The 25,792-nt window shown below is 53.6% G+C and overlaps 1 protein-coding gene across 2 annotated transcripts in view; it reads right to left on the minus strand.

Annotated features, from left to right (window-relative positions):
- Positions 1-566: 566 nt before the first annotated feature.
- The window catches only part of LOC122381252 (kin of IRRE-like protein 3), a 102,731-nt gene continuing 77,505 nt past the window's right edge, over positions 567-25,792 (minus strand). Inside the window, exons 5-15 of one of the 2 annotated variants that reach the window (XM_043365219.1) lie at positions 23,437-23,631; positions 17,172-17,441; positions 16,795-16,961; positions 12,415-12,535; positions 9,908-10,092; positions 8,793-8,925; positions 8,056-8,169; positions 3,749-3,782; positions 2,958-3,126; positions 1,662-2,734; positions 567-1,190 (exon numbers count right to left, since the gene is read on the minus strand). In XM_043365219.1, the coding sequence (XP_043221154.1) occupies positions 2,495-2,734; positions 2,958-3,126; positions 3,749-3,782; positions 8,056-8,169; positions 8,793-8,925; positions 9,908-10,092; positions 12,415-12,535; positions 16,795-16,961; positions 17,172-17,441; positions 23,437-23,631 (1,628 nt within the window). In that variant the 3' untranslated portion in view covers positions 567-1,190; positions 1,662-2,494. Of the gene's footprint in view, positions 1,191-1,661; positions 2,735-2,957; positions 3,127-3,748; positions 3,783-8,055; positions 8,170-8,792; positions 8,926-9,907; positions 10,093-12,414; positions 12,536-16,794; positions 16,962-17,171; positions 17,442-23,436; positions 23,632-25,792 lie in introns of those variants that run through there. The other variant, XM_043365226.1, reaches the window with a different exon arrangement.

Consider the following 25,792-nt stretch of genomic DNA (forward strand, 5'->3'; position numbering starts at 1 on the left):
AATTTGCTTAACTGAAGTTGAATTGAAACCTCAATCTAAGGCAATCATAAGTGGAAAGACTCAATAACGTGACCGGTCTGACCTGGGGGCATCCTCCAAGACCTCCCCTATTCGTATCTGGCTTTGATACGCGTATTTGTTCGCAGGGGGCTCCGAATTTCATCGGAACCTGCCCAACAGTCATGCCCGATTCGGCCGCCGCGCGCGGGTATCCAACGACAATGTGACGTTTAGCCTGCCTCCATGACTGGCCGTTAAGGTGTGCTTTGTTCGACACATGCCTGTGTAGCAGGATTATTGAAGATATTGTGTGCGGCTATTGGGTTTCCGAAAAGCACCCGCAGCACGCGTAGGAGCGCTTACTGTTAGAGTGTCAGAACTTTTTGCGCACCCTGGCCTGTATTCCCACCCCCCTCCCCCATGGGTTCTGGAACGATCAACTCATCAGTTTTTCTGCTCCGCCAAACGACGCGCCGCGCCGCCTCCAAATGCCCTCTATTTTTGTTCTTGACGTCAGATTACCGGTACCTAACATGACCCCTCGCTGCTTTCCATTACACAGCCGGTTTGCACAGGTCGGCGGCAGCTGTCGGCACTGGCCGGGTATATTCAGCCACAGCGGCCGACAGTATATCAGACACTGAGAGTACAAATCAGACGGCGCAAGCCAGCAAACGGTATACGTACAGGACTAGATTGGTGCGTCGGGCGGCGAACGGGACGGGGACGACGCTCTACTGGCCGCGCGGCACATCAGCACAGCAGCACTGAGATAGCTCACACGGACCCGGAGCCTCGGCAAGGCGGCGACAGCGCGCGAACCCCCGGGCGTGGTATAGTGCTGCCGACTCGAGACGCTCCCTCGGGGACTCACAGGCTCTCAGACACTCACCACTCGCTTTACGACACGTGTTGTACGAACCACTGAGTCGGACACTCTCTGACATCCTCCCCCAATCCCACTCCCTCAGACGCTCGCCTTCCGACATACATTCATAAACTCTCTCCCTGTGGCACTTACCATACAACGCTCGCCCTCCTCAGATCTCACACAGGGCAACCAATAGTGACCTCACCAGTAGTGAGCGCCTCTGTCCGAAATCGGCGCCAGCGGGGCTCTCTGCGCCCTGCGCCAGAGACAGACTTAAGCGACCAAATAATAAACATCGGACGTCGTCAGCGAACGTTAAAGGGACACTCCCACCTTAACATTAGTTTTGAGTTGAGATAGCCAAATTGATGGCCATGGCCTGCAAATACCGGTTTGGGCACTCACAACATCGACAAATGCTTTAATTCGGAGATATGGAATTTCAAACTTGCAGTTTTCGGATTCTAAGGGGCTAGTGCTTTGGTATGCCCCCTTAGAATTTATGACGTCAGCGGAGATCTAACGATTTTTAAATCTTTTACTAAAACGTTTGGTAGCACGCGGTGGTATATGCTGCTTTGCGCGCAACAAATGCCGCACTTTCAAATAAAGTCCCTAGGAACAGCGGAGATCCCAAAAAGTAAACAAAAGTAAAAGTCTAATATCTTGAAAACCGGTGAATATTTTTCGATGAAATTTGGTATATATTCGTTTTCGCTCTTTCTGAACCGAGCGACATCACTTTCGTGCCAATTCATCAACTTTTTTGAAGGTGGGAGGGTCCCTTTAATCAATTGAGCTTCTCTGCCGACGACTGGCGTGCACATTTGTCACCGGTATTCAGTTAGCTGACTTACGCTGACAGATAACGGAAAACAAGTTACAAAGATGGTAACTACATGGTACGCTCCCAGTTAATCTCGCAGCATCGGTCCCGGCCCAGTCTATCCCTGGCACTGAAGTAGCGGCCACCGCTCTGTATCGGTAAAGGACAGTTCACACTGGCATCGCAGCGTCACCGCGCGGCTCGGGCGTCAGATCCGCCGTCCTGGTGTCTGGGGTGAAGCGTCCTTCACGACCCCGGGAGGAGGTGAGGGGGTTTGTCCGCGAGCGCACCGCACTGCTCGCAGGGTCTGGGGCGGCGCGGGACGGGCGTCAGAGAGAGATCACTGCCTCGCTCACCGCGCGGCGCCGCGGGGCGTACACCTCCGACCTCCTGGTGGCCTGACTGCCGAGCCGGAACGCCGCGCCGCCCGCTCTAAGCTCACGCCACATTATTGCTTTGTACAATGTTCAGTCTGCACTTTGTCTCCGCTGTGGGAGCTGAGCGCTGGCGGCAGCGCCTCGTCACTGGCGCGCCGGTCAGCGCTCCCACTCTGATTGTCACCGGTGCCGGGCTCGCAGCCACGGCGCGTAACACACGCCGACTCCGGAGGTCCCGCGTGGGACGGGACAGAGGTGGACGGCGTCCCCGTAACCTCCGCTGGGACGGTGGTGCCGGGACCGACCGGCGCGTTACTGTACTGTACAGCACCACTGCCGCCGCTGCGCACCGCCCGGCGCCCACACACCGCCGCATACTGTGTCCGAGCCGGAACAGCTCCCTGCGATATGGAGCCAAGTCTATATATCCGCGCGCTCGTCGATTTTCGGCACGAACTTGATCTCGGCGTACTCGGTTCGGGTGGGCTCGCTTCTGCTGGAGCCCGGTAGGTGTCTCTGGTCCTGGTACGGTAGGTGTCGCTCGTGTCGGTGCTTCCTCATGGAGCCGTTGTTGGAGGTTTTTGGCAGCTGGAGGTCGGCGTAGATGATGCCTCCTCGCGAACTATCGCTTTGCCCGCAGTCTCCGTCTTCACCACGGTACTGCGGAAATCAAACACGGCTCGCATTAGAGACCAAGAGGAAGAGAAGTTGTGACCATTAGACCGTTCACAAAAAAAACGCTCGAAAGAAATTTATTCCAATGTAGCCAATGAAAGTCAACTTGGAATACTCGTGAAGTTCTACGACCAACCTTTTGGACAGCGGCGATGACCGATATCATGCACTTAGTGCTGCCACCACGCGGTCGGTGGAGAAAGCTCACCTTGTGCGGGTCGCCGCTGGCGGCGCGGCCGTTACTACCGTGGCCGTTTGTGTGGAGCGCTCCGGCTGCCGACTTTTTGGGGCCCGAGTAGAGGGCGTCCGGAGGGATGGCGCCCAGACCCTGGCGCGCGCCACTCTCCCCAGTGCGGCTCTCTACCTCGCTCTTTTCACTGCAACACCGGGTGCACACGCTACAGTATCGGCCACACGGTACAACCAACACAAGATGCCAGCGCCTTCATGCGAGCATATGGGTGCGAGCTAGGCGAGCGGTTAATAGATAGTTCACCTCTGATAAGTATATCTTACCAGTTTTATGTAAACACGCAAGCAACAAAACCGAACGAAATAAATTTGCATTGCCCTATTTGGACGAATGTGTTGGCGGTAATAGTTTTAGCATAAATAAAATGATGCATTACAATTTACATTGTGTTTTTTCTCTCTCAAAAGTTATATTTTTATCGCAGTTGCAATTTTTTGCAATAAGTGACAGGCAAAGTTCGATGCAAGAACGAAATAACTACTGGACAACAGTTCCAAGTTTCACTATTCGTGCACTTCAATTTCGATCTATTTCATCCAGACATGCCACGAAACGGGCAGAACTTGGGTTAGCACTCTCTCAGACCTCACACCGACATATTCTAACACACGATCAGCTATAGTTTGAGACACCACACTAACGTAAAGCTCGACATTTAGGACATCGTGAAAGTTTCGACCAGAAAGCATTCTCATCTATACTCGCATGCCTATACGGTTGAAACTATATAGGACCAGCGAGCTCACCTTTCTAAATCCGTCGGCTTAAATCCACCCTTCTCTGCAACAAAGTAAAGCGATAGGTTACCGTGGTGATGTCGAAAAGGGTCATTATGCATGAAAAGATGGGTTGTCTAAACCAAAACAGTGGCGCCCGGTCTACCTATAGATAAAGTTTGCAACGCTATACAAGTCTTGGTATCGGTAAACGGTACCGCATGGAATTACATAATCATGCGATCTTCTACTTGAAGTAGTCATAATGGCGTTACCTTTGAGCACAATCCTCGATACAGCATGCAAAAAGGTACCTAATTTACGTAACAAGTTTATTACAATGGCATCATTACATGTGACACAGTGTTGAAGGGCATTTCTAGCAAGCCCGATCAACCAAAACAAAATCAATCAGCAGCGTGAAGGAGCCTCAGTCACGGACACAGCGCCGGCGACAGTGGTTATCGATACTAAATGCCTGCCCCTCACAGAAGACAGATAGGTGACACAGCAAGTAGAATGATGCGCCGGCACCAACAGCTGTAACCCTGCACATTGAACACTCAGCACACGTTCTAAAGGACCTGACACAAACCGTATGCTAAAAATATAGATAACGCTCATTATTCAGCGCCGCGAATGTAGGATGCGGTTCGGAGTGTCGGGCGCCATTTGGGTTGTTAGCATGTAATGCCGCAAGTCCGGTGTTATGAGGCCTAACAGCGGCAAGGCTATATCGTATTGCCGCATTAATGCGCGGACTATCTGGCACTTGCCAAGCCCATCCGTAAGATAACTTTGAGGATGTACATTGCACAGTGCACAATGTACGGTGAAATTATTGAAATCCCTTTAGCAGCAAATCCAAAAAATATATATTTTTTAAACTTGCAGGTGTATACCAAAAAGCGGTAAGTACCTATTTTTGTTTGTTTGTTTGTTTTGTTGGGTTAGGCCCTTTCGGTCGACAAGACCATTTCAGAGCCGGAGGGATGATAGGAATTAGGGGGAGACATTGGTCTGGGCAGGCACCCTAGTCAGTCGCCGGGGCTGAGCCCATCCAGAGGACAGGCCACCCAGCCCCAAGGCACTCACTGCACCCGGCTACGGGGTGCGCTCCCTCAGGAGCAGCGGTGCCGCTCCAAGGGAGCAGCCCGCATGAGATAAAGTTACCTGTCCAGCCCGGAGGGGGGTTGCGGCGTGGAGGAGAAGGATTTTAGTATCCTGAGGATAGAAGCATGGATAGGTGGGTAAGTACCTAAACATTTACCAATATTAGACATGTTCACTTTACTTGGTCGCTGCCCTTACGTTCCATTTGTCTATAAAGGGTTTTCTTATGAAGTTTTCCCCTGTACTTTTGGAAATTATTAAAAACTGATGGGCACGGCACGGGTTAATGTCATACAAAATTAAGTTGCAGCAATTCTATTTGTAAATAAGGAGCGGACGAAGACACAGCCTCCCTCTTTATGTTTGGAGCAGCTGGGTATTAATTGTTTTAATTCTTAGTATATGGGAAAATATTTCTATGATAAATCGAAACAATTAGGTACATTACCCTTCTTTGGATACTGGTGAGCCCAAATTTAAAGTAACGGACAACATAATATTTCGTAGCTGGTTCCACCTGACTTCATTGGCCGCAATCGAGTCCTAAATACCTAATCTTCTTGAGAACAAGTCCGAATGCTCAAAACACTAACAAACAAGCAATGACCAAGGCCATAACATTCAAAAACTGAAGCGCCGTTATGATGTGTGACACAAGCGCCATACACTGCGACTTTTATAGAAAAGGACAATACCTTTTCGGTGGGTGTCGTGTTACAGGTACTACAAGTACTGCTGCCCTGTTGCAAAAAGAGGAAAAAAAAACGTTTCCACATTCAAAAATGTGCTAATTTTTGATATTTTATAAAAGCTACAGTAAAAATAACATAAAGGTCGAATAATTTGTCTTTAAAAAATAAGAAACGTCATACTTTCTCTTAAAATACTTTTTAATCTGACACTTACAACCTTCTAATACCATAGTTATTACGAGCGAGCGAGCGCAGCGAGCGAAGCGAAGTCTTTTCAATATAACGGGAAAATCTCAGTATGAGCGGCCCGGCCCGGCCCGGCCCGGCCCGGCCTGTAACGCTTTTGAGAGGCTTATATCTCAGCAACCGCTGGACCGATTGGCCTGCGGTCTTTTTTGCTGGGTAACCCCATCCCTTCTACCCCGTAATTGACTATTTTTGATACATCTCAGTGACCGTCGTGGCACGTGCCACGTGAAAAGTCAAGGGTGTTCAAGCAGTTTTGCAAAAGTAATGATTTTGAGAGGCCCATATCTCAGCAGCGGCTTGAGCGATTGTCTTGCGGTAATTTTTATAGGGTAGCTGCATCCCTTCTACCAAAGGTCGGATACTCTTGATCTATGTGAGTGACCCCCACTGCACGTGCAAAATACAAAAAGAAGAGGTGCCAAATTTGTTCCCATTTCAGTAACTCGGTAATTACTGGGGCGATTTCGCCGAAACTTGGCATACCGGTAGGCACCCACCACGCAATGCATTCCCATGTGTTGTGGTTAGGGTGCTACTGCACGTGCGCACGTGCAGGGGGCGTTTCCAGATATCGAGAACGGCTGGGCCGATTGCGCTCAAATTTATTACACGGTTGGGGACCGGTTAGTAGGGTGCCGTGCAAAAGTCATTTGGACCCCGTTTGCACGTGCGCACGTGCAGAATGCCGCATCCAGATCTCAGGAACGGCTGGGCCGATTGCGTTCAAATTTGGCACACCGCTAGCGACCGGTTAGAAGGGTGCTTTGCGCAAGCCCGTTGGAAGTATCCCTCTCGCCCTTCCGCACGTGCAGGGCTCACTATCTCGCTCGCTCGTTCTTCGCCCAAAAGGCGTTTTACTGGTTTATGTGCAGTGAGGGCCTCCTGGGCGCCAGTGGCAGCCGTCGGGCGCCCCAGAACAGAGCTGCGGCAGCTGTCCGAACTGCTAGGTACTACATATTGTTTCTTCTAGGGGGAGGGATACAGTGGGAAGTTGCGTCCGTCTGCCACTGTATATACCCTCGTGAACGTCTGGCGTAGCACCGGCTACTTCTCAGCGGTGTCGGACCTCACGACTGCTATTTGGGCGCCAGTATCAGCACACATAACTGACGAGCATCACATCTCACTGCTGTTACTGGACGGCAGGACTCAATGCCACTTTCGGTTTATGGGTACACCGTTGCTCTTTGCTAATGGCGTCCACGTAACAGCAATAATCTGCCCAAACGATGCATAGACATTCGCGCAGTCCATCCACACCGTTTCAGCTACCCGGACATCGTGGCGTATGAAAGCAGCGCTGCTTCATCCTACGGCCAGGGCCTATAATCCCGCTTATCTAGCTATCCTCATGATGCACATAGCCTCGTCAGTGACTAGAGGTGAGGACTTGAGGAGTCCTCATCCCCAAACCCTGCTCCGGGCTGGACGGTCACCATTATAAGTCATGAGTAAGTCGTGAGCCCCAGGAGCAGGCTCACGTGCATTAGCGTGGGTGTGTGGCCTGGACAGCTGTGGTGGCGCACTATAGCGACTACTCGGACCATTGGCCAAAATGATAAAAATACTGGTCCTTCTGACTAATCGCGCTGCGCCTGTTACAACACCTCTGCTAAGGTCACACGAACATGTGGCATGGGACTAAAGTCGCAATCTGTAGGTACTTGATACAAGCTACTTTGTAAATTATTTAGTAACCGCTTTTCACCACAGCACTCCAAGACCGTCGGGTGAACAACCGCCACACACTCAAGTTCACAGCTCAGTTCAAATTTCCGCCATTGTACAAAGCACGAGGACGGGCTACGCCACATTATGGTGGCGACATCTGTTCCGGCGCTAGTGGTGACCTCTGTCGGAGAGGTGGTGGCGCCATCTACTTGAGGACGTGAGGCGGCGGTGGATGCGTGGCTGGTGAGAAGGCAAACAGCAGGTCCCTGCTCGGATGAGGCTCCGTCGTCGCTGCGACGCCTATAGAACCGGTAGCGACCGGTGGAAGGCAGTTAAACACTACGTACTCAGAAGGCAATAATTGCCAATAGGCAGACTAGACAGATAGCATGAAAAGCGACAGACGCCAGCACGAGAAACCCAGGATTGACGGAATCAAGAAGTGCGCATAGTTCAGTGGTGGCAGTAACTTGCATCAAAGTAGCTACAGTGAATAACTGAAGAAGAGTTGTGTTACCGATAATCAGTCCGTCGGGTGCGCTCCTCCACCGTTATGCGTGCATTATGTGCGCTGAATCCCCACCGCCCACCCATCCGCCGCCCAGTACTCACGCGAGAAGCACCACTTCTCCTTTTTAAAGGCGTACAAGAGCAGGGCGACGACGAGGACGAGCGCCACCAGGCAGCCGCACACGAGGCTGATGAGCGTTGCCATGGTTACCGGCTCTGTAAGCAGACGAAACCCTGAAACAGCGGCCATAGCAGCTACCGACGGACCCGGGCGCGACGGTGGCGACGTCAGGCAGTGGCGACCGGCCATCAGGCTAACACAAAAATCTTGGCAAAAATTAATAAACACGACTCGCTGGGTGCATGACCTTAAACATAACAAATACAAAATGCAAGGATCAGAATTTTCTCTTTTCAAGTAAAACGTGATGAAAGAAGGGTGGTTATCACCGCATGTAGGACAAAAGCATTTAATTCTTATTTTGAAAAAAAAAACACATGCAAAGCGAAAAGTCACGAACTTAGCCATAAACATAGGCTCGTCGAATCTGGTTTAGCACATAAATTACTACTCCGAATACGAATACCGAATACTCCGAATTTCCAAATACGTTTCTTTTTACGCAGATTTTACAACATGTATTTGCTGTAATTCAATTATATCTTATTTTTATTCTATTTTCTTTTTTTGCGAGTATCGTCATGCAGCCATCGCCAAGAAATGTAGCACACAGAGTATTTCTCACATAAACAAACGCTGGCGCCCTCGCCTTCCTTGCCCTGTCCTGAGCGGCGACCCCTTCGCTGGAGCGGTGGCCTGTAGTGACCTCTGACCTCACCTTTGACCCGGAGCGAGACGCCGTACTGGTCGGATCCGCGGTCATTCTGCACCTTCAGCAGGTAGTCTCGCTCATCGGCTGCTTCCACTCCCTGCAGCCTCAGCCGGGCCACGTAACAGTCCTCGCTGGAGTCCTGTGGACGGAGGGGCGGTCAGTAGTCAGTAACGCCAGCTCTGCGCCACGTAACAGTCCTCGCGGGAGTCCTGGGGACGGAGGGACGGTCAGTAACGCCAGCTCTGCGCCACGTAACAGTCCTCGCTGGAGTCCTGAGGACGGAGGGACGGTCAGTAACGCCAGCTCTGCGCCACGTGATGGAGTCCTGGGGACGGAGGGACGGTCAGTAACGCCAGCTCTGCGCCACGTAACAGTCCTCGCTGGTGTCCTGCGGACGGAGGACGGAGCACCTCCGCCCGCCCTCTAGGCCTCGCTCTGGTACACCATTCAGCGATGACACCTGACGTCGGCTGCGACTCATCGCGCGGCGCCGACAGCGCGACCGGCTGTGTCCGCTAAATGGCGACTCGACGGGAAATGACGGCCGACCAAACGACATTACGTCCGTCCGCCGCTGAGGACGACAGAAATAGAGGCGGCGGCAGATCCGCGAACGGCGGCGGGGAACAATGGGCCGGTCAGCCGGGTCGACTTGATTCGACCAGAGTTAACGAGCGGCACCACGGACGCCCCAGACCACCGCCAGGAGTGGGCCAGGTGAACACGTGAGCCCGCCTTCTTACAGCTCTTATCCATTCTTACAACTCACCGCACATTCACCTCACCCTGAGCACGCATGCCATAACCGTACCTCGGGGTATGTGAATACAATATACCGACGATATAACTAATATGTAGGCTGACAGTTTATTGTACACTGTAACCGATCTGGATAGCGGATACTGCTGGTATTATATTGCTACATCTGTGAGTTGTGACCTTCGAAATCTCGCCCGACCAGTCCCTCGACCCATCCACCGGGTGTTCTGATTGACCTGTCTGCCCTGTTTCCCCATCTGCCTACCCCCTTAGGTCTTCATCCCCTTTGGGAAACAGTTGCTCTGTCTGCCTGCCCTGGTCCCCGGCGCGGCGGTGTTACTGTCCTCTGCCGTCCGGCTCACCTGGGTGACCTGTTCGGCGACGAAGCGGCCCTGGCTGTGGCCGGTCTGCAGCTGCAGGCTGCCCCAGTGCCACACACTGAGTGTGGGCAGCGGGTCACTGCAGAATGTGACCTCCAGCACCGCCTCCCGGCCCTCCTCCGCCAGCACCTCGGGGGTCGCCTGACGCCGCAGCACCTGAGGGGGCCCTGCAGGGAACGGGAGGGAGGGAGGGAGGTCACCTCGGGGGTCGCCTGACGCCGCAGCACCTGAGGGGGCCCTGCAGGGAACAGGTGGGGAAGGGGGTCACCTCGGGGGTCGCCTGACGCCGCAGCACCTGAGGGGGCCCTGCAGGGAACGGGAGGGAGGGAGGGAGGTCACCTCGGGGGTCACCTGACGCCGCAGCACCTGAGGGGGCCCTGCAGGGAACGGGAGGGAGGGAGGTCACTCAGGGGTCACCTGACGCCGCAGCACCTGAGGGGGCCCTGCAGGGAACGGGAGGGAGGGACGGGGTCACCTCGGGGGTCGCCTGACGCCGCAGCACCTGAGGGGGCCCTGCAGGGAACGGGAGGGAGGGGGTCACCTTGGGGATGCCTGACGCTTCCGGAACTGACAAGAGCATGGAGAGTGAAAGGAACACTTCGGTGAAAAGAGAACAAGAGGAGCAGGGAGGACAATTTACTGCAAAAACAATCCACAGATGGAGCGACCACCATTGGTCATTTGGTGTTGACATGGTCACATCACGCAACAATAAGTACCGATCGGCGCCCCTCCGGCAGCGGGCCGCGTCCACGGCGGCTACCCCTGTCTGCCGCCCGGCAGCGGATCATTTACACCAGTCGGCTGCAGAACGAGCCGTAATCAGCGGCACGGGCGCCAATCAGCCGGGCGCCGCGGACCGCGCGCTGAGACCGCCGCGGACCGCGCGCCGAGACCGCCGGGCCGCGGACCGCGCGCTGAGACCGCCGGGTCGCGGACCGCGCGCTGAGACCGCCGCGGACCGCGCGCTGAGACCGCCGGGCGGTTCTCGGCGGTTCTATGATAGTTTTCTTAAGGATCCCATCCCAGTAATCCTCACGAGCGATGGTCCAAGACGATCTCCAATGGTTCCATGGCCATCGGTGGCCTTTTGGCAGACCCTCGAATCACGGACAGACCAACGGTCCTGTGACGGTCCCCAGGGGTCCCCCGACGGTTCCCGAGGTCCGCCGTGACGGTTCTCTACCGCCGCTCCGGTCTGACAGGCCGGGGAGGCTGGAACTGGTCCGTGTTTGTGCTCCGTATTTGCATCATATTAGCGGCGATCGGGCGCCGTATTAGCGACGATCGCGCGCCGCCCGACTGACAGGCTCGGCAATAAGGCCGTGTGTGTTTGTTTGCCATCAAGTGGCGCGTCACGGGCCCCGACCGTGCCGGAGGAGCGTTGGACCGCCGGTCTCTGTCTCTGCCCGGTCTCTGTCTCTGCCCGGTCCGTGTCGCCGGTCTCTGTCTCTCTGACCCGGTCCGTGCCGCCGGTCTCTCTGACCCGGTCCGCGTCGCTCTCTGTCTCTGGCCCGGTCCGTGTCGCCGGTCTCTGTCTCTGACCCGGTCCGTGTCGCCGGTCTCTGTCTCTGACCCGGTCCGTGTCGCCGGTCTGAGGTCTCTGACCCGGTCCGTGCCGGCGGTCTCTGTCTCTGACCCGGTCCGTGTCGCCGGTCTCTCTGTCTCTGACCCGGTCCGTGTCGCCGGTCTCTGTCTGTGACCCGGTCCGTGTCGCCGGTCTCTGTCTCTGACCCGGTCCGTGCCGGCGGTCTCTCCGTCCGACCGTATGGGATCTGCGAGGGTCCCCGGGCCTGTCGGAGGCCACTCAGACACAGACGTCACCCCGAGCCGCGCCACGGCGGGCCATCGGCGGCCGTCGATAGCGACAGGAGGCATTTGTCGCGGCGCCGCCCCGTCAAATCAGAGCCGGGTGATCGGCGGTCGGGGAGACGGGCCCGGCGTGACCGCCACACCGCCGGGGCCAATATCGGCCAGCCGGCGGCCCGGACCGGCCCATAGGTCCCATTGTGGCGGTGCAGTGGCGGCCCATACCACCCCATGCGTCTGACGTCACTGCCGCCGGTGTGACGTCACGCGGCTGTTATCGGCAGTGGCTGCCGAACAGTAGGTCCGTAGTTTGGACACGGCACGCCGACATAACGGAGCCGATACCGGGTCGACAGGGTCGGGGAAGGGAGATGGCCCTCCGCTCGCGAGAGTGGAGGAGAGGTATCCAGTTTCGGAGGCCAAACATGAAATGTATACCTACCAGAGAAAGCTTACCAGCCGTCAGCTGTTTCATAAATAATGTATTGCAAATAATCATTCATCGATATAATAATTGGCAAAAGTAAAATAGAGCAAACACTTCGCTTTCGTGACCAATGAGGAATTACTAATGAGCAACAAATACATAAATATATCAATTGCTTGATATTCGCTAATATCCCTCTATATCGACTCTCTCTCCCTCTCCCTATCTTTTCCGTTCCCATCTCCCGACTCACCCACGACCTCGACGTCGACGGCGTCGCCCTGGACGCGCCGTTCGTTGCCGTTGATGACGTTTTTGGCGACGCACACGTACTGGCCCTGGTTGGCGTACGTGATGTTGTGGATCCGCAGCACCTGTGACAGAGGGGGGGGGGGGTGTCAATCGCCAGTGAACTCACTGGCGGATCCAGGCTTGCGTTTTGGGGGGGGGGGCAACTCATGCAGGAGCCAAACCTAGGGTACCCCCAAATCCTGTTTTCTCATCGGATTTAGGCCACTTATTTTTCGTCACAGCCCTGACACTATGTATTTTTTTTTTAACTAAAAAGAAAAATATATAAATGGTAGCCCACCCGACCCATGCCTTTATATTACTTTGTAAACACTTACCATTGTTTTTATCGACCAGTTAAAGGGACCCTCCCACCTTAACATTAGATTTGAGCTGAGATAGCCAAAATGGGGTCCCTGGCTCACAATTACCGGTTTCGGCACGCACTCACAACATCGAGAAATGCCTTAAATCGGAAATATTGAATTTCAAAATTGCAGCATTTTGATTCAGAGGGGCTAATGCTTTTGGATACCCCTCTGAATGTGTGACGTTAGCGGAGATCTAATGATTTTTTAATATTTTACTACAACGTTTGGTAGCATGCGGTGGTATAGGCTGCTTTGCGCGCAACAAATGCCGCACTTTCAAATAAAGTCGCTAGGAACAGCAGCGGATATCCCAAAAAGTAAACAAAAATAAAAGTCTAATCTCTTGAAAACCGGTGAATATTTTTCGATAAAATTTGGTAGATATTCGTTTTCGCCCTTTCTGAACCTAGCGACATCACTTTCATGCCAATTCATTAACTTTTTTGAAGGTGGGAGGGTCTCTTTAACCCGCTTCGAGTCAGTGCTTGGGTCCCTTTGCGGGCCGGGAGGTGGTAAAACAGCCCTGTCTAACTCGGCTCCTGGGCCTCGCCCTGATTGAACTATGTTTCATTATCGTTTGGGGGAGGGGGAAAACGGGCCACTTTAGGCCTCTGGGAAGGGGGCATGGCCCTAAATGCCCCCTCCCTGGATCCGCCAGTGTAAGAAGAGACCATTGGAGCTGCAGTTGGGTACCTCAGACATCAGGGTACGGCTACGCCCTCAGATGTATGTATAGGACTCGCATGGAGACCTCTTATGCTATAGTGTACTGAAAGGACCCAAAGGAGCCTGTCTATATGGGCTCCCGGAGATAGACGTGGGCCCTCAGGAGCCCGCCAGAGCCCCAATGAGGGATAAGTGAGGGATACCAAGTGCCTGCAATTGCATATTGCATAAGCCATAACGCCTTTACAAATCAATATATTATGCATCAGTGGCAGATCCAAGGGGGGCCACATGGGTCATGACCCCCTTGGTGCCCGGGGGCACCACAGGCCTGTCAGGGGCACCACCGGCCTAGTAGGGGCACCACCAGCCCGCCAGGGGCACCACAGGCCTAGCAAGGGCACCACGGGCCTGTGAGGGGCCCCACAGGCTTGTTAGGGGCACCCCAGGTCTGTCAGGGACACCAGAGACCTGCCAGGGGCGCCGCCGGCCTCGCAGGGGCACCATGGGCCTGTCAGGGACACCAGAGGCCTAGCAGGGGTACCACAGGCCTTACAGGGGCACCACCGGCCTTGCAGGGGCACCTTGGGCCTGTCAGGGGCACCACAGTCCTGTCAGGGCTCAGGGGCACCAGCGGCCTAGCAGGGGCACCACAGGCCTGCCAGGGGCACCACCGGTCTAGCAGGGGCACCATGGGCCTGTCAGGGGCCCCACCGGCCTCGCAGGGGGCACCACCGGCCTCGCAGGCATCACGGCATCACGCAGGGGCACCTTGGGCCTGTCGGGGGCATCACGGGCCTGTTGGGGGCACTTTAGGCTTGTCAGGGGCACCACAGTCCTGTCAGGTCCCAGGGGCATCAGCAGCCTAGCAGGGGCACCCTAGGCCCGCCAGAGGTACAGCCCACCGCTAAAGTAATGTAGGGTTTTACCAAACTCAACGGTTGGCTTTGACTGGCGATTGTTTAATGCGAAGTGATTGAAAAGAAGATGTCAATAGCTAAAGTTGCAGCTGCAAGGGTGACGATACATATAAGCTACATTCAAAGTTTCATTGTAGTCTGGCTAATCGTTCCTAAGCTTCAGAAGCAGAACATACCCATGACTGAAACCCCACATTACTTCTGCTGTGGACTGTACCACAGGCCTGCCAGGGTCCAGGGGCACCACAGGCCTAGCAAGGGCACCACGGGCCTGTCAGGGGCACCTCAGGCTCCCGTGCCCCCCCCCCCCACCTCCCCCCAGATCCGCCAGTGATGCCACACCACGCGAAACACCGCCAACTACCAGCTGCCGCGCCATAAACACGTGCCAACAACAGTCTTTTTTTAACCCGCGCCCTGCTGGGGGGGGGGGTGTTTGAACACCCCCCCTTGTGGTTTTTCGCGAATATCTCAAAAACGGCGGCGCGGAGCGCCGCCGTTTTTGGTACACCTTATCATACATCAATTCTACACATGTTGTGAAAATTTCAGACCAAGGTCATTCAAGGTCAGGTCACCAGGTCACTTGAAGTGACCTCACCTCATAAAAACTTTCAATGTCTGTCATAGCTACACCGAGTGACCGATCGCTTTGAAACTTTCAGCGATTGCTAAGAGCAATAGCATGTACAAAATGTATATCTCAGAATTTTGATATCGATGACCTAAGGTCAGGTCAATTTTGCGACCTCCCCATTATAAGTCAATGGGAGAAAATTGAAATGCGCCTCTTTTGGATGAAAGACATTATAAACACTCCCAAACACCGAATTACAAGTGGTTTAGACACACTGAACATGAAAATGGTGTCCGTGACCCTTGTTTATGCCCTGAGGTCATCTTAGGTCACGAATGGTATCTAACAGTTTTTCGCAAATAACTTTTGATAGAGGCATGCTAGAGCGATGAAAACGCCTTAGATGTGTTCAGCTCGACGATACGGATCGACTGATATGCAACATGACCCTTTCCGGTCAGGTCATGACCTTGACCTGAGGTCAAATTTTCAAGTTGACCTTTCAAGGTCAAGTTATAGTTCATTCGATGCGTCTTGACGAGAGGAACACGATGCCGGTAAAAGTAAGCTCGTACAAGGCTTGGGTCAAAAGTTATTGCAGAAAAACTGTTTCCGAAAAAATCGGCTATTTTTGCAGTTTTTGCCCCCTGCAGGCAAAACCGTTGACGTTAGGTCAAATCTGAGAGAATTACTCAGAAAGGGCGTTAATAGGGCTATCGAATGCGCTTTTCCGCGGCGCTGTAGCTCTATTGGTTCCCGAGTTATGCGTTGGCTTCTTGGAAATTTTCGACATTCGACCTGGAAATCGGCGAAATTTTGCCTTCAATGACCTCTGGTGACCTGACCTTTGACCTGACCAAAAAATTGACCGAAGTGATTTCGTCATTATTTTTGACGCTCTTTCGAACGCCGCCTTCCGCGTATCGCTACGTGGCCCAGGAGCCGAGTTACAAGGGGGGGGTGTTCAAACACCCCCCCCCCCCAGCAGGGCGTGGAAATCCAGGACCCCCAGCAGGGCGCGGGTTAAGGTCGACTCCGCTCGCGCAACTTTTGACTGACCCTCACTGCTACTATATTGCTTCCATATTATGCTGTGGAAAGCTTTACTTCACCAAGTGGCTAAAAACCTCCATCAAGGTATATTTTCTTAGCAATTTTTCTGGCGTTTTGGGGGGCAAACAGGCCACTTTAGGCCTTTGGGGGGGGGGGGCATGGCCCCCGTGGCCCCCCCCCCTGGATCCGCCAGTGAGTGAACTGACGGCCAGAGGACGACAACCGCGGGCTGTCCCACACCCTCAGACCTAGCAACAGACGGTAGACCAGCCGGTGGCCCACGGCAATTAGGCTCGTGGCGACACTTCAGCCCAGAGCTAAACGAAACAAGGACATAAATCAACGGACGTCTGTTGCAATTACGTCCATTGGTCTGGTTATTTTTTGTTCCTAAAAATGCAGCCAGTTGCAAAGTACTGGGAATGGCGGTTACAGAGGATATCAAGTCGTAGTGGAAGGGTTGTTATCCCCTAAGTTACAATTATCTTTCACCCATGTGCCATTATCACGCCAGGTGAGTTCCGTACGTGGTTTCGCCACAGGTTGTATTCCCAGTCGGTCAGTAATTGCTCCCGGCACACGTATCTCACCTGTGACGTGCCGCGTATGAAGACGGTGCCCTGGCCAGTCCCCGGCGCCCTCACCTGTGACGTGCCGCGTATGAAGACGGTGCCCTGTCCGTCGGGCAGTCGTGTCTGTCACACTCACCTGTGACGTGCCGCGTATGAAGACGGTGCCCTGTCCGGCGCCCTCACCTGTGACGTGCCGCGTATGAAGACGGTGCCCTGTCCGTCGGGCAGCCGCTGCAGCCACTGGTAGCTGGGCGGCGGGCTGCCCTCGGCGTCACACGCCAGTTCGGTGGTGTTGTACAGGTCCACGGTGACACGACGCTCCGGCTGCACGCGGTAGATGGACGGAGCGACTGCCACACACGGCGCACGGTCAGCTTAGGTCACAGCTGTCACGGGCAGGTCATATAACAAGGTCACGAACAAGGGCACATACAGTTACAGACCACATATCGAATCACAAAGTATTGCAGTCCTCCGAAAGGGTCCCCTGCGTCCTTTCACCGCCCCCCCCCCCCACACACACACTCGGCCACCCCAGGGACGGACGCGCGGCAGCTCACATTTGATGTCGAGCGCGGTGGTGAGCGGCTCGCTCTTGCCCACCGTGTTGCCCGCCTCGCACTGGTAGGTGCCCGAGTTTTTCCGGGTGACCGGCCGCAGCTCCAGTGTGTCCACGTAGAAGGTCTCGGTGCGGCCCGTGTCTCGCGACACGAAGCGCCAGAACACGTTGGCCGGCGGGTTGGCGTCGGCCACACAGCGCAACACCACAGAGTCGACGTTCTCCTCGAGGTCGCGGTCGGGCCGGCCGGCCAGACGCACCTCCGGAGAATCTGCGGGAGCCGGAGGAGGCAGACGGTCACGATGACAGACTGGGCCACGACACTCGCCGCCCGGCGGGCAAGCCCGCAATTCAGGCTACAGGTCAGGCCACAGCAGGTCTGATGTTTTTTACTGGTCACTTTTCATCGGTTACCGATCACACCACGAGTTTATCAAAATTGAAAAACTCGTGGTGTGGTGTCACTTTATTTTATTTTGGTTTCACTAAACAACGACACCTGGTTTCACTGTATGGGCGCCAGTGAATACATCATCATGGTGGTGACTGGTGTGATGTTGAATGACGACAACTATCAAACATCAACCCCCTCCAAGCCCCTAAACGTCGGTGAGAGGACGGACTCAGAGTACCCCGTCAGACCGCCTCTGGCCATTCCGCGGCGACTGTCACCCCTGGCGCCTCCCGCCCCCGCGGCGACACCCGCTCCCGGCGACCCATAGCGTGCGCGTGTGACCGGGAGTGTGTCGGACGGCGGTCGGCGCGGCGGCCGGTCGGCGGCGATTTACGAGCCCCTATTCAGAGGCGCGCGGCCGTGGGAGGATAGGCGCGCCGGCCCACTGCAGATGATCTATGGCGGCCGCGCGCCGCCCCGAGAGGACCAGGCCAGATTCGCAACGGTCAGCCGCCGAGCGACGGTCAGCGGTCAGTCACCGAACGACGGTCAGTGGTCAGCGGTCAGCTAGGAGCGGTCAGCGGTCAGTGGCCAGTTGGTAAGCTGCCCTTGCTGCTTACACGTAGTAGGTATTCGGCCAGTACCGATAACTTCCGTCGTAAGATCGGCGCGGGTACAAATCGATATTTGATTAAACTATTAATGCCCATCTACCAAACAACTAGAACCGTATGACCTCACTTATATTGAGTGTTGTATGGCTCAGGCCCGAGCTCCTGCGAGTCCGACGCTACGCAAGCCAGCCTGGACCAAAGTGCATGTGCTGAATATGGGCTGAATCCGGGCTGAATATGGGCTGAATATGGGCTGTCTTGATGAACAAAGTGCAGAGCGGCACTGTGTCCTGAAAAGTTCGCATTACCTCCCGGCTCGCTGTCCGCCGGCGCTGTCTCTATCTCGCTGTCTGATAGCGCTATCTCTGTCTCGCTGTCTGATAGCGCAGTCTCTGTCTCGCTGTCTGATAGTGCTGCCTCCCCGCTCGCTGTCTGGTAGTGCTGTCTGTCTCGCTGTCCGGCGCGCTGTCTCGGCTCGCTGTCTGTGTCTCTCTGTCTCGCTGTCTGGTAGTGCTTCTCTGTCTCACTGTCTCGGCTCGCTGTCTGTGTCTCTCTGTCTCGCTGTCTGGTAGTGCTTCTCTGTCTCACTGTCTCGGCTCGCTGTCTGTGTCTCGCTGTCCGGAGGAGCTGTCTCGGCTCGCTGTCTGTGTCTCTCTGTCTCGCTGTCTGGTAGTGCTGCCTCTGTCTCTCTGTCTCAGTCTCGCTGTCTGTGTCTCTCTGTCTCTCTGTCTGATAGTGCTGTCTCAGTCTCGCTGTCTGGTAGTGCTGCCTCTGTCTCTCTGTCTCAGTCTCGCTGTCTGTGTCTCTCTGTCTCTCTGTCTGATAGTGCTGTCTCAGTCTCGCTGTCTGGTAGTGCTGCCTCTGTCTCTCTGTCTCAGTCTCGCTGTCTGTGTCTCTCTGTCTCACTGTCTGGTAGTGCTGTATCTGTCTCGCTGTCTCAGTCTCGCTGTCTGCGTCTCTCTGTCTCACTGTCTGGTAGTGCTGTCTCTGTCTCGCTGTCCCAGTCTCGCTGTCTGTGTCTCTCTGTCTGACTGTCTGATAGTGCTGTCTCTGTCTCGCTGTCTGGTAGTGCTGCCTCTGTCTCGCTGTCTCAGTCTCGCTGTCCGGCGCGCTGACCGTTCTCGGTACCGGCGCAGCGGTCCGGCCGGCGCCGCTGAGTGCCGTCCAATGTCACGGCGGCCGGCGCCGCTCTCGACTCGCGGGCCGTCTCTGGTGGCGGCGCCGATGATGACGACCAACTTGGGCGCCAGTGTCGTCCGCCGCCGGTGGCCGCCGCCGGCCAACTTCTCCGAAACGACGCCGCTGTGGCGCGCACCGCCCCGCGCCCTTATGCAGTGGAACGGCTTCGTGCCGAACTTGGGCTTGGCATCAATGAGTCTGCAGCCCGGCTAAGTTTCCGGCTGAGCTTAAAAGCAAACGGAACTCGGTGAATGAAAAGGAAATGTGAGCCGCGCTGGCGCGACGAGCAGATGTGTATCGTAGTACATCTCGAAGAATAACAATCCACAAGTTTTGAGAACCCATTTCATTCTTCTACGTAAAATCAGTCGCATTGTTTTACAGCAGCCAGCGGTTGCAATAATATTGCTTGCTGCCGAAAACATTTATTACTTGTCGAGTTATAACATAACGAAAATTCGACACTGAAATAACGTAACAGCACTAACTAATATAAGTCAACTTACCAGGCACAGTTGTAAGTAACTTAGTGAACGCGACGGAGTGTCAGGCTGGAGCAATTGAACAATAGTAAATGAAATGAATGGAACAAAAGTTGGCTTAGGTACGAAGGGGAGCTAGTCCAAGATAAAACGGAACTAACCAACGGCTTTGAACAAGCAATGTTAACGGTAAATAGACCGTGATATGATCATTCATTGACCTTTTCTTTTTCGTTTAATCTTTCCATTTCCGATCTTTTCCATCTCTTTCTAATATTAGGAACATTTACTTGTGTGAAGAAGCAATGCATTTTAGCTGTTTCAGTAAAGGAGCTAAAACGGGTTTAAACCAAACGTTTATTTACTTAAATATCGAAACACACTCTACAAATAATGCCGTCTCATGCAGCCCTTTACACCTGCAATTTTGCAGAAATTGAACATTGGAAGGGTCTAAGGCTGTGTTACACATTGCAATAATGCTTTTGATCCTCTTCACTCTTCAAATATAATCAAAATGTTAATAACAAGTATGCACCAAGAACATATGGTGGTCAAATTTCAACAAAGTTTGTTTCATCATGAGGACACAATTTTCTTTTAGCACTAATTACCATTTTATTTACATAATTTCCGTGGCTGTAATAACACGCGGCCCGTCCGGCAATATCATTTCCTAATTGGATACATTAGCAATTTTCATGAGCATGGCGGCACCATTATTGGCAGATGTGCCGGGGAATATTTCAGAGCGCCGAGTGTGCACAATGCGGCTGACATTAGCAGTGCTGCCTGCAGTGGGCACGGTGTAAGTACCTCTGGTCGACCCATCTCGGTATTCCCGAGTCCCCGTGAACGGGCTCGGCGAACCGGGCGTGCACGTGACGGCCCGCCGCTCCCACAGCGCCCAGCGGCGCGGCGCGCGGAGGCGGCGATTCAATTTCACCGACAGTTGCCCGGGCCGATACTCGTCTCAGCGGCCGGTGTCGTGACACACTGACACCCTGACAAAGACACACACGAGGCGGGCCGGGCGGACGCCTGTGTCGGACTCGGATGGGCGACATTCGAGCGGCGATGCATTAGTGGCCAGTCCGCGGGGCTCCGGGAACTCTGCCCAGTTCACCGCCTGAAAACAGACAACTTTGCGGTGCTGAGTTGCACTGCTGTCTGCCAGAAAACTGAGTCATCAACTCCAGAGGTGAACTGAAACCCGACTCTTGTCGCTCTGAAATAGCATCGATTCAATTCAATTAAAAGGCTTGCAAGCTTATGATACTTGAATATTGGATAATGGATGGCCAACTCTTTTCAAAGTCACCACAAAAAGAACTTATTTGAGAGAACTTAGGGTGGCAGTCGAGGATGAGTGCGCTCTCGCCTCTCACCATTTTAAATTGTTAGCGCAGGTGACCAATGCAACTGGACCGGCCCAGTGGATAGGGAGGCTGACCTGCCCCGTGTCATCCCTATAGTCGGCTCAGCTCACATGCCGTCAACACCGCACGCGGATTGGATGTGTTCACTGGGCTCGGCACTGGGACCATCCCCGGGCCCCCTGAGAAGGCCAGTCGTGTCAAGGTAAGACGGTCGTCTCCAATCCCCCTGGGAGCGCCGTCCGTGGGCGCTCTACGAGGAAGGAGGGCCGTCCCCAAAGCCCCAGGGACAGCTGGTTACTGAGAATATAGGGTCGGGTGTGCAGTTTCGTCACTGAAAACTCTCTGCGGATAGCTATCGGAAAGCGAGACACCGTCACATTTTACGTGGCGATCTACATATGGGCTTTGTGAAAATTGACATTCAACCTGAACAGAAGACTCATTCTGGCTTAGAATACGCTATATGCAAGATGCTCTTGAATGAAAGTAATTATTTGAACGACATTTTGTGGATCCAGTGAAATGTCAATGCATGCAACTTGCTTAAAATGTGACTGAACTTAAAAAGGCTCGGATGCACCTGAAACGCTGCAGCGTTCGGGCGTTGCGATCTAGAATGTAGCACCACTACGTCTTCCCCGCCCTTTACAGTTCTGAATTCCGACGTGACTTTCAGCGAGTTGGTCGTCCGTCTAGCAGATCGTCACGGCCCTCCTCTCTTTCCCGTCCACATTCCACGACCACATCTATCAGTATGCAATGCGAAAGTTCAACCATTCTAAGGAGCTCGTTGGCATTCGGTCCAACAACAGCTAATATGGTCAAGGCAGCTGGAAGAACTAACTTTTCGGACTGAAGAAAATATGTGTAGAAGACAGAGCCACTCTTTAACACCATACGAACCTGTGTTTGTTGAGCGATCACTGAGTGTATTTTTGAGTGACTGGGACAAAATGACCGGTTAAATTCGACCACAGCTGACCGTGTAGATGCTCTGATCGTGCATCCACTCGCGCTGCAGCAATGCCGGGTTCAGTTGGTACGCGGTCGGCTCTGACGAGGCCCCGCTATCCCGGTGCTGATTGGACGCCCAGCAGGTGACGTAGACAGCTACAAATGACGTCACTCTGTCTCTGTCGGCGCTGAGACAGAGCATCAACATCTGCTGAAAGACCATCCTTGTCTGGCCACGACAGGAAGCTTGGCTGATTATTTACGCATGTTGTGTTTTTCTGCTCCGCGGTTTTTCACCTTAGGTTAGCTGAGTTGAACATTGTTACCGAACAATGATTATTAGTACCTTATGGTAATAAGTCCGGATAAAAATACGCTGATGTTTCACCAAATAATGTATAGACTGTAGGCATCTTACACTTCACAAAAAACCCTTAACCGGAAAGAGACAGACTTGCTTAATTAGGTCGGCCGGTGTCTGGCAGAGATCCGTGCCACCAGTGCAGTGCGCCGGCCGTGCCACAGTTTCCGGTCAGCCGGTGTGGCAGCTCGCCCCCTGACCGGCTGAGGGGACACCGTTTCCGGTCAGCCGGTGTGGCAGCTCGCCCCCTGACCGGCTGAGGGGACGGCTGCACTGGGCCGACAGCCGCCGACGGGTCCCTCAACGCCAGCCACCTCGCTATTTCGAGCCGGGATCTCCCGCCAGCGAGACCTTGTAATCGCTTAATTCCGGACTTGTCGACTGGCTATGCGCCGCGCCCCGCTGCTGCGGCCGCGGGGGAGGGGGGGGGGGCGGACGGATGGGGTCGGCTCAGCGCGACTCCCGGTCAATTTACCGCCCCGGTGAGCGGCGGCCCGGCCGGCTGACGCTGCAGCGGGACCGGCCACCGCCCGGGGTCCGCCCCGGCACCGCCCGGGATCCGCGCCGGCACCGCCCGGAGTCCGCCACGGCACCGCCCGGGGTCCGCCCCGGCACCGCTCGGGATCCACTCCCAGCGGCGCGGCGCATCGGTCGACTCACGGAGACCGCCCGCCACTGGCCCATGGCGGACCGGAATCCGCTCAATCGGATTGTCTCAGACATTAGTAAATAGTATCACGAATGTTGAAGCAGCTGGCTAAAGCGTGAAGATGACATCACACAAGACCGGGACGAAACATGCGCAACATTCACTCACTCACTCGCTCACTCACTCACCCACTCATTTACTCACCACTCCCTCCCTGTCTTCCACCGTCGCCCTCCCGCTCCCGCTGCGCTTACACTGGACGTCCAGCTTGGCGATGGTGTCGCGCGACTTTGTGTCGTAGGCCTGGTGGACGGCCACACAGCGCAAGAAGTCGCCGGCCGCCGCTCGGCCGAACGAGTGCCGCAACACAGACAGCGCCGCCGACGTCTTCGGATTGTCCAGCTCCGTCTGGTTGCGCTGGGTCGACAGGTGCGTCAGGTCCTTATCACCTGCGGGCAGAGGTCAGGGTCAGGGTCAGGGTCAGAGTCAGGGTCAGGTCAGGTCAGTCCTACGTAAGGCCAGGTTAGGTCGTTGTCAATGTTCGGTGTCAACGATATCAGCGGTACGTAATTAAAAGTAGCCACTTGAGTTTAAACTTACGAGCACTTTAACCGCTAATTGACACATTAAGTGGGTCGTTTGCTGCTTAATAGTTCCAACGGCCTACAGTTCTTGACTTCAGCGCTTAAAAGACTTATCACAATCAACGTCGTTTGTCCGCAAATGTGGATATTTAGCACAATATTTACTGGCGTAGCAGTAGCAACAATCAGCAACAGCAATTCAGCTGCATTTTGATGACATACATGTACAAAAAATAGCTTCATGCCAATTGACACGCCACTAATGCAAAGTGATTCGGTAAAAGAATGACAGACCTAACACTGGAGCTCAGACTAGACAATAGACATGGCTGATAAAGAAGGGGGAATATTTGTTTCTGGTCCCTAAAAAGCTGTTTCTGGCACCTAATTGCTGATCAGCCCCAAAATGCTTATTCGACCCTAATATCTGAATCTGGCACCTAATTGCTTCCACACAGCCTAAAGTTGCCAGATCGTCTAGTTGAACTCCGTATTTGCTGTTTGCTGATTCAGCACCAAAACCAAAACATCCAGCACCTATTTTATTCCACGTTTGCCTACCTAATTCGCGTAATCTTCCTGATTTTATGTATCCTAACAAACATGAACGTTGCATTCGGTGATGTCAAGTGCCATTTTCGCCAGTGGAGATAATGATTAATGCCATTTCTAGCCAAAAGAGAATCACTAGCCAGCTATGGTGCAGCACAGCAAGACGCTCCTATACCAGCCCGCTATGTAGAGACTATAGAGATTATTGCACCCTCAGCCATTTTAACGTGAAAAGTTTGGATCCGTCACTTCCAGCCAGGCTCTCAGGTCATAAACTGGAGCAAAGCAAAATGTAAACTCTGAACAGACATGCCACGCAACCGGCCCTCTTTTCAATATTATTAGCTTTCTGCAATCATCGTCTGACTCCATCTTGATCAAACGCAGCATCCGGTTTCTACAGGGGCGTTTGACTGACCGGCCACACAATAGCCAAAAACAAAATCAAAGCTTCATGCACACATATGACATAAGTAAGAAACGGATGAAAAAGGCACAACCACGGCACAACTCTGCGCGGCAAACAACGGACAATGTCCCACGCAAGATCCCGCGTTTCTTGAGCGGCCTTGAACGGAATGAAAACATTACATTTCTTTTTTGGAGCTATTTGATGACGTCAAAAAATACAATACCCGTTTTAATGGTCAAAATCGAGACAATTACTCACAAAAATGTTTCCCTTTAAGCATTACAAATAAATGCTTTTAAATATTTAAATGACATTGTTTTTTCAAACAAATCAATATTATTTGCTTACTTAAACGTCATATACAATGCTGAGATCACTACGGGGCTGTCTTAGAGTGTAGCTGCACTGGCAACCTTTAGGCTAGACTCCAGGGGTCATTATACCAGAACAACATGATTCTACCAGCCAGTAGTTCATTTTTCTACTAGATTGGTGCTACGCTCAGCATTTAGGTGCCAGATTCAGAAAAAAGAGTAAGGCGTACCGATGTATAGGTGCCAGAAACAGCTAATTAAGGTCATTTTCCATGATTGTTGCTGGTATCCACCAAATAGGTGCTGAGGACCAATTTTGGGGCGAGTCAGCTTTTAGGTGCCAGAAATAGCTTTTCTGGGACGCAATTAAATGGCGTCCATAAAGAAGAGGCTAAGAAGATATAAAAGAAAAAGTGATCGTCACCGCCTGAAACATATTTAAATATTGGTCGGCCGCATGCATGCCACCTAATACATGTCCACTGGCGAATTGCTGCCGGCTATATTGAGGATGGATGCCACCCATCGGCCATTGTTGAGATACGATCGCTAACTTTAAAAAGTGGATATCGACGAACAGCGGGGGATTTATGTTTCGGGAGGTCCTGGCTCTAAGGAGATTTGAACGTTCCCGTTCATCTTCGGTGGCGTTTCCCCGGGCGAAGGGTCAACTGGAAGGGGGGGGGGGGGGTGATGGGGGAGGGCAGTTTCATGAGCTGGTAGGGCAGAGCTGGATGCCCACTGCCCA

The sequence above is a fragment of the Amphibalanus amphitrite genome, unplaced genomic scaffold, assembly GCF_019059575.1.
Source record: "Amphibalanus amphitrite isolate SeventyFive unplaced genomic scaffold, NRLGWU_Aamphi_draft 000010F_arrow, whole genome shotgun sequence".
Classification (NCBI taxonomy): Eukaryota; Metazoa; Arthropoda; class Thecostraca; order Balanomorpha; family Balanidae; genus Amphibalanus; species Amphibalanus amphitrite.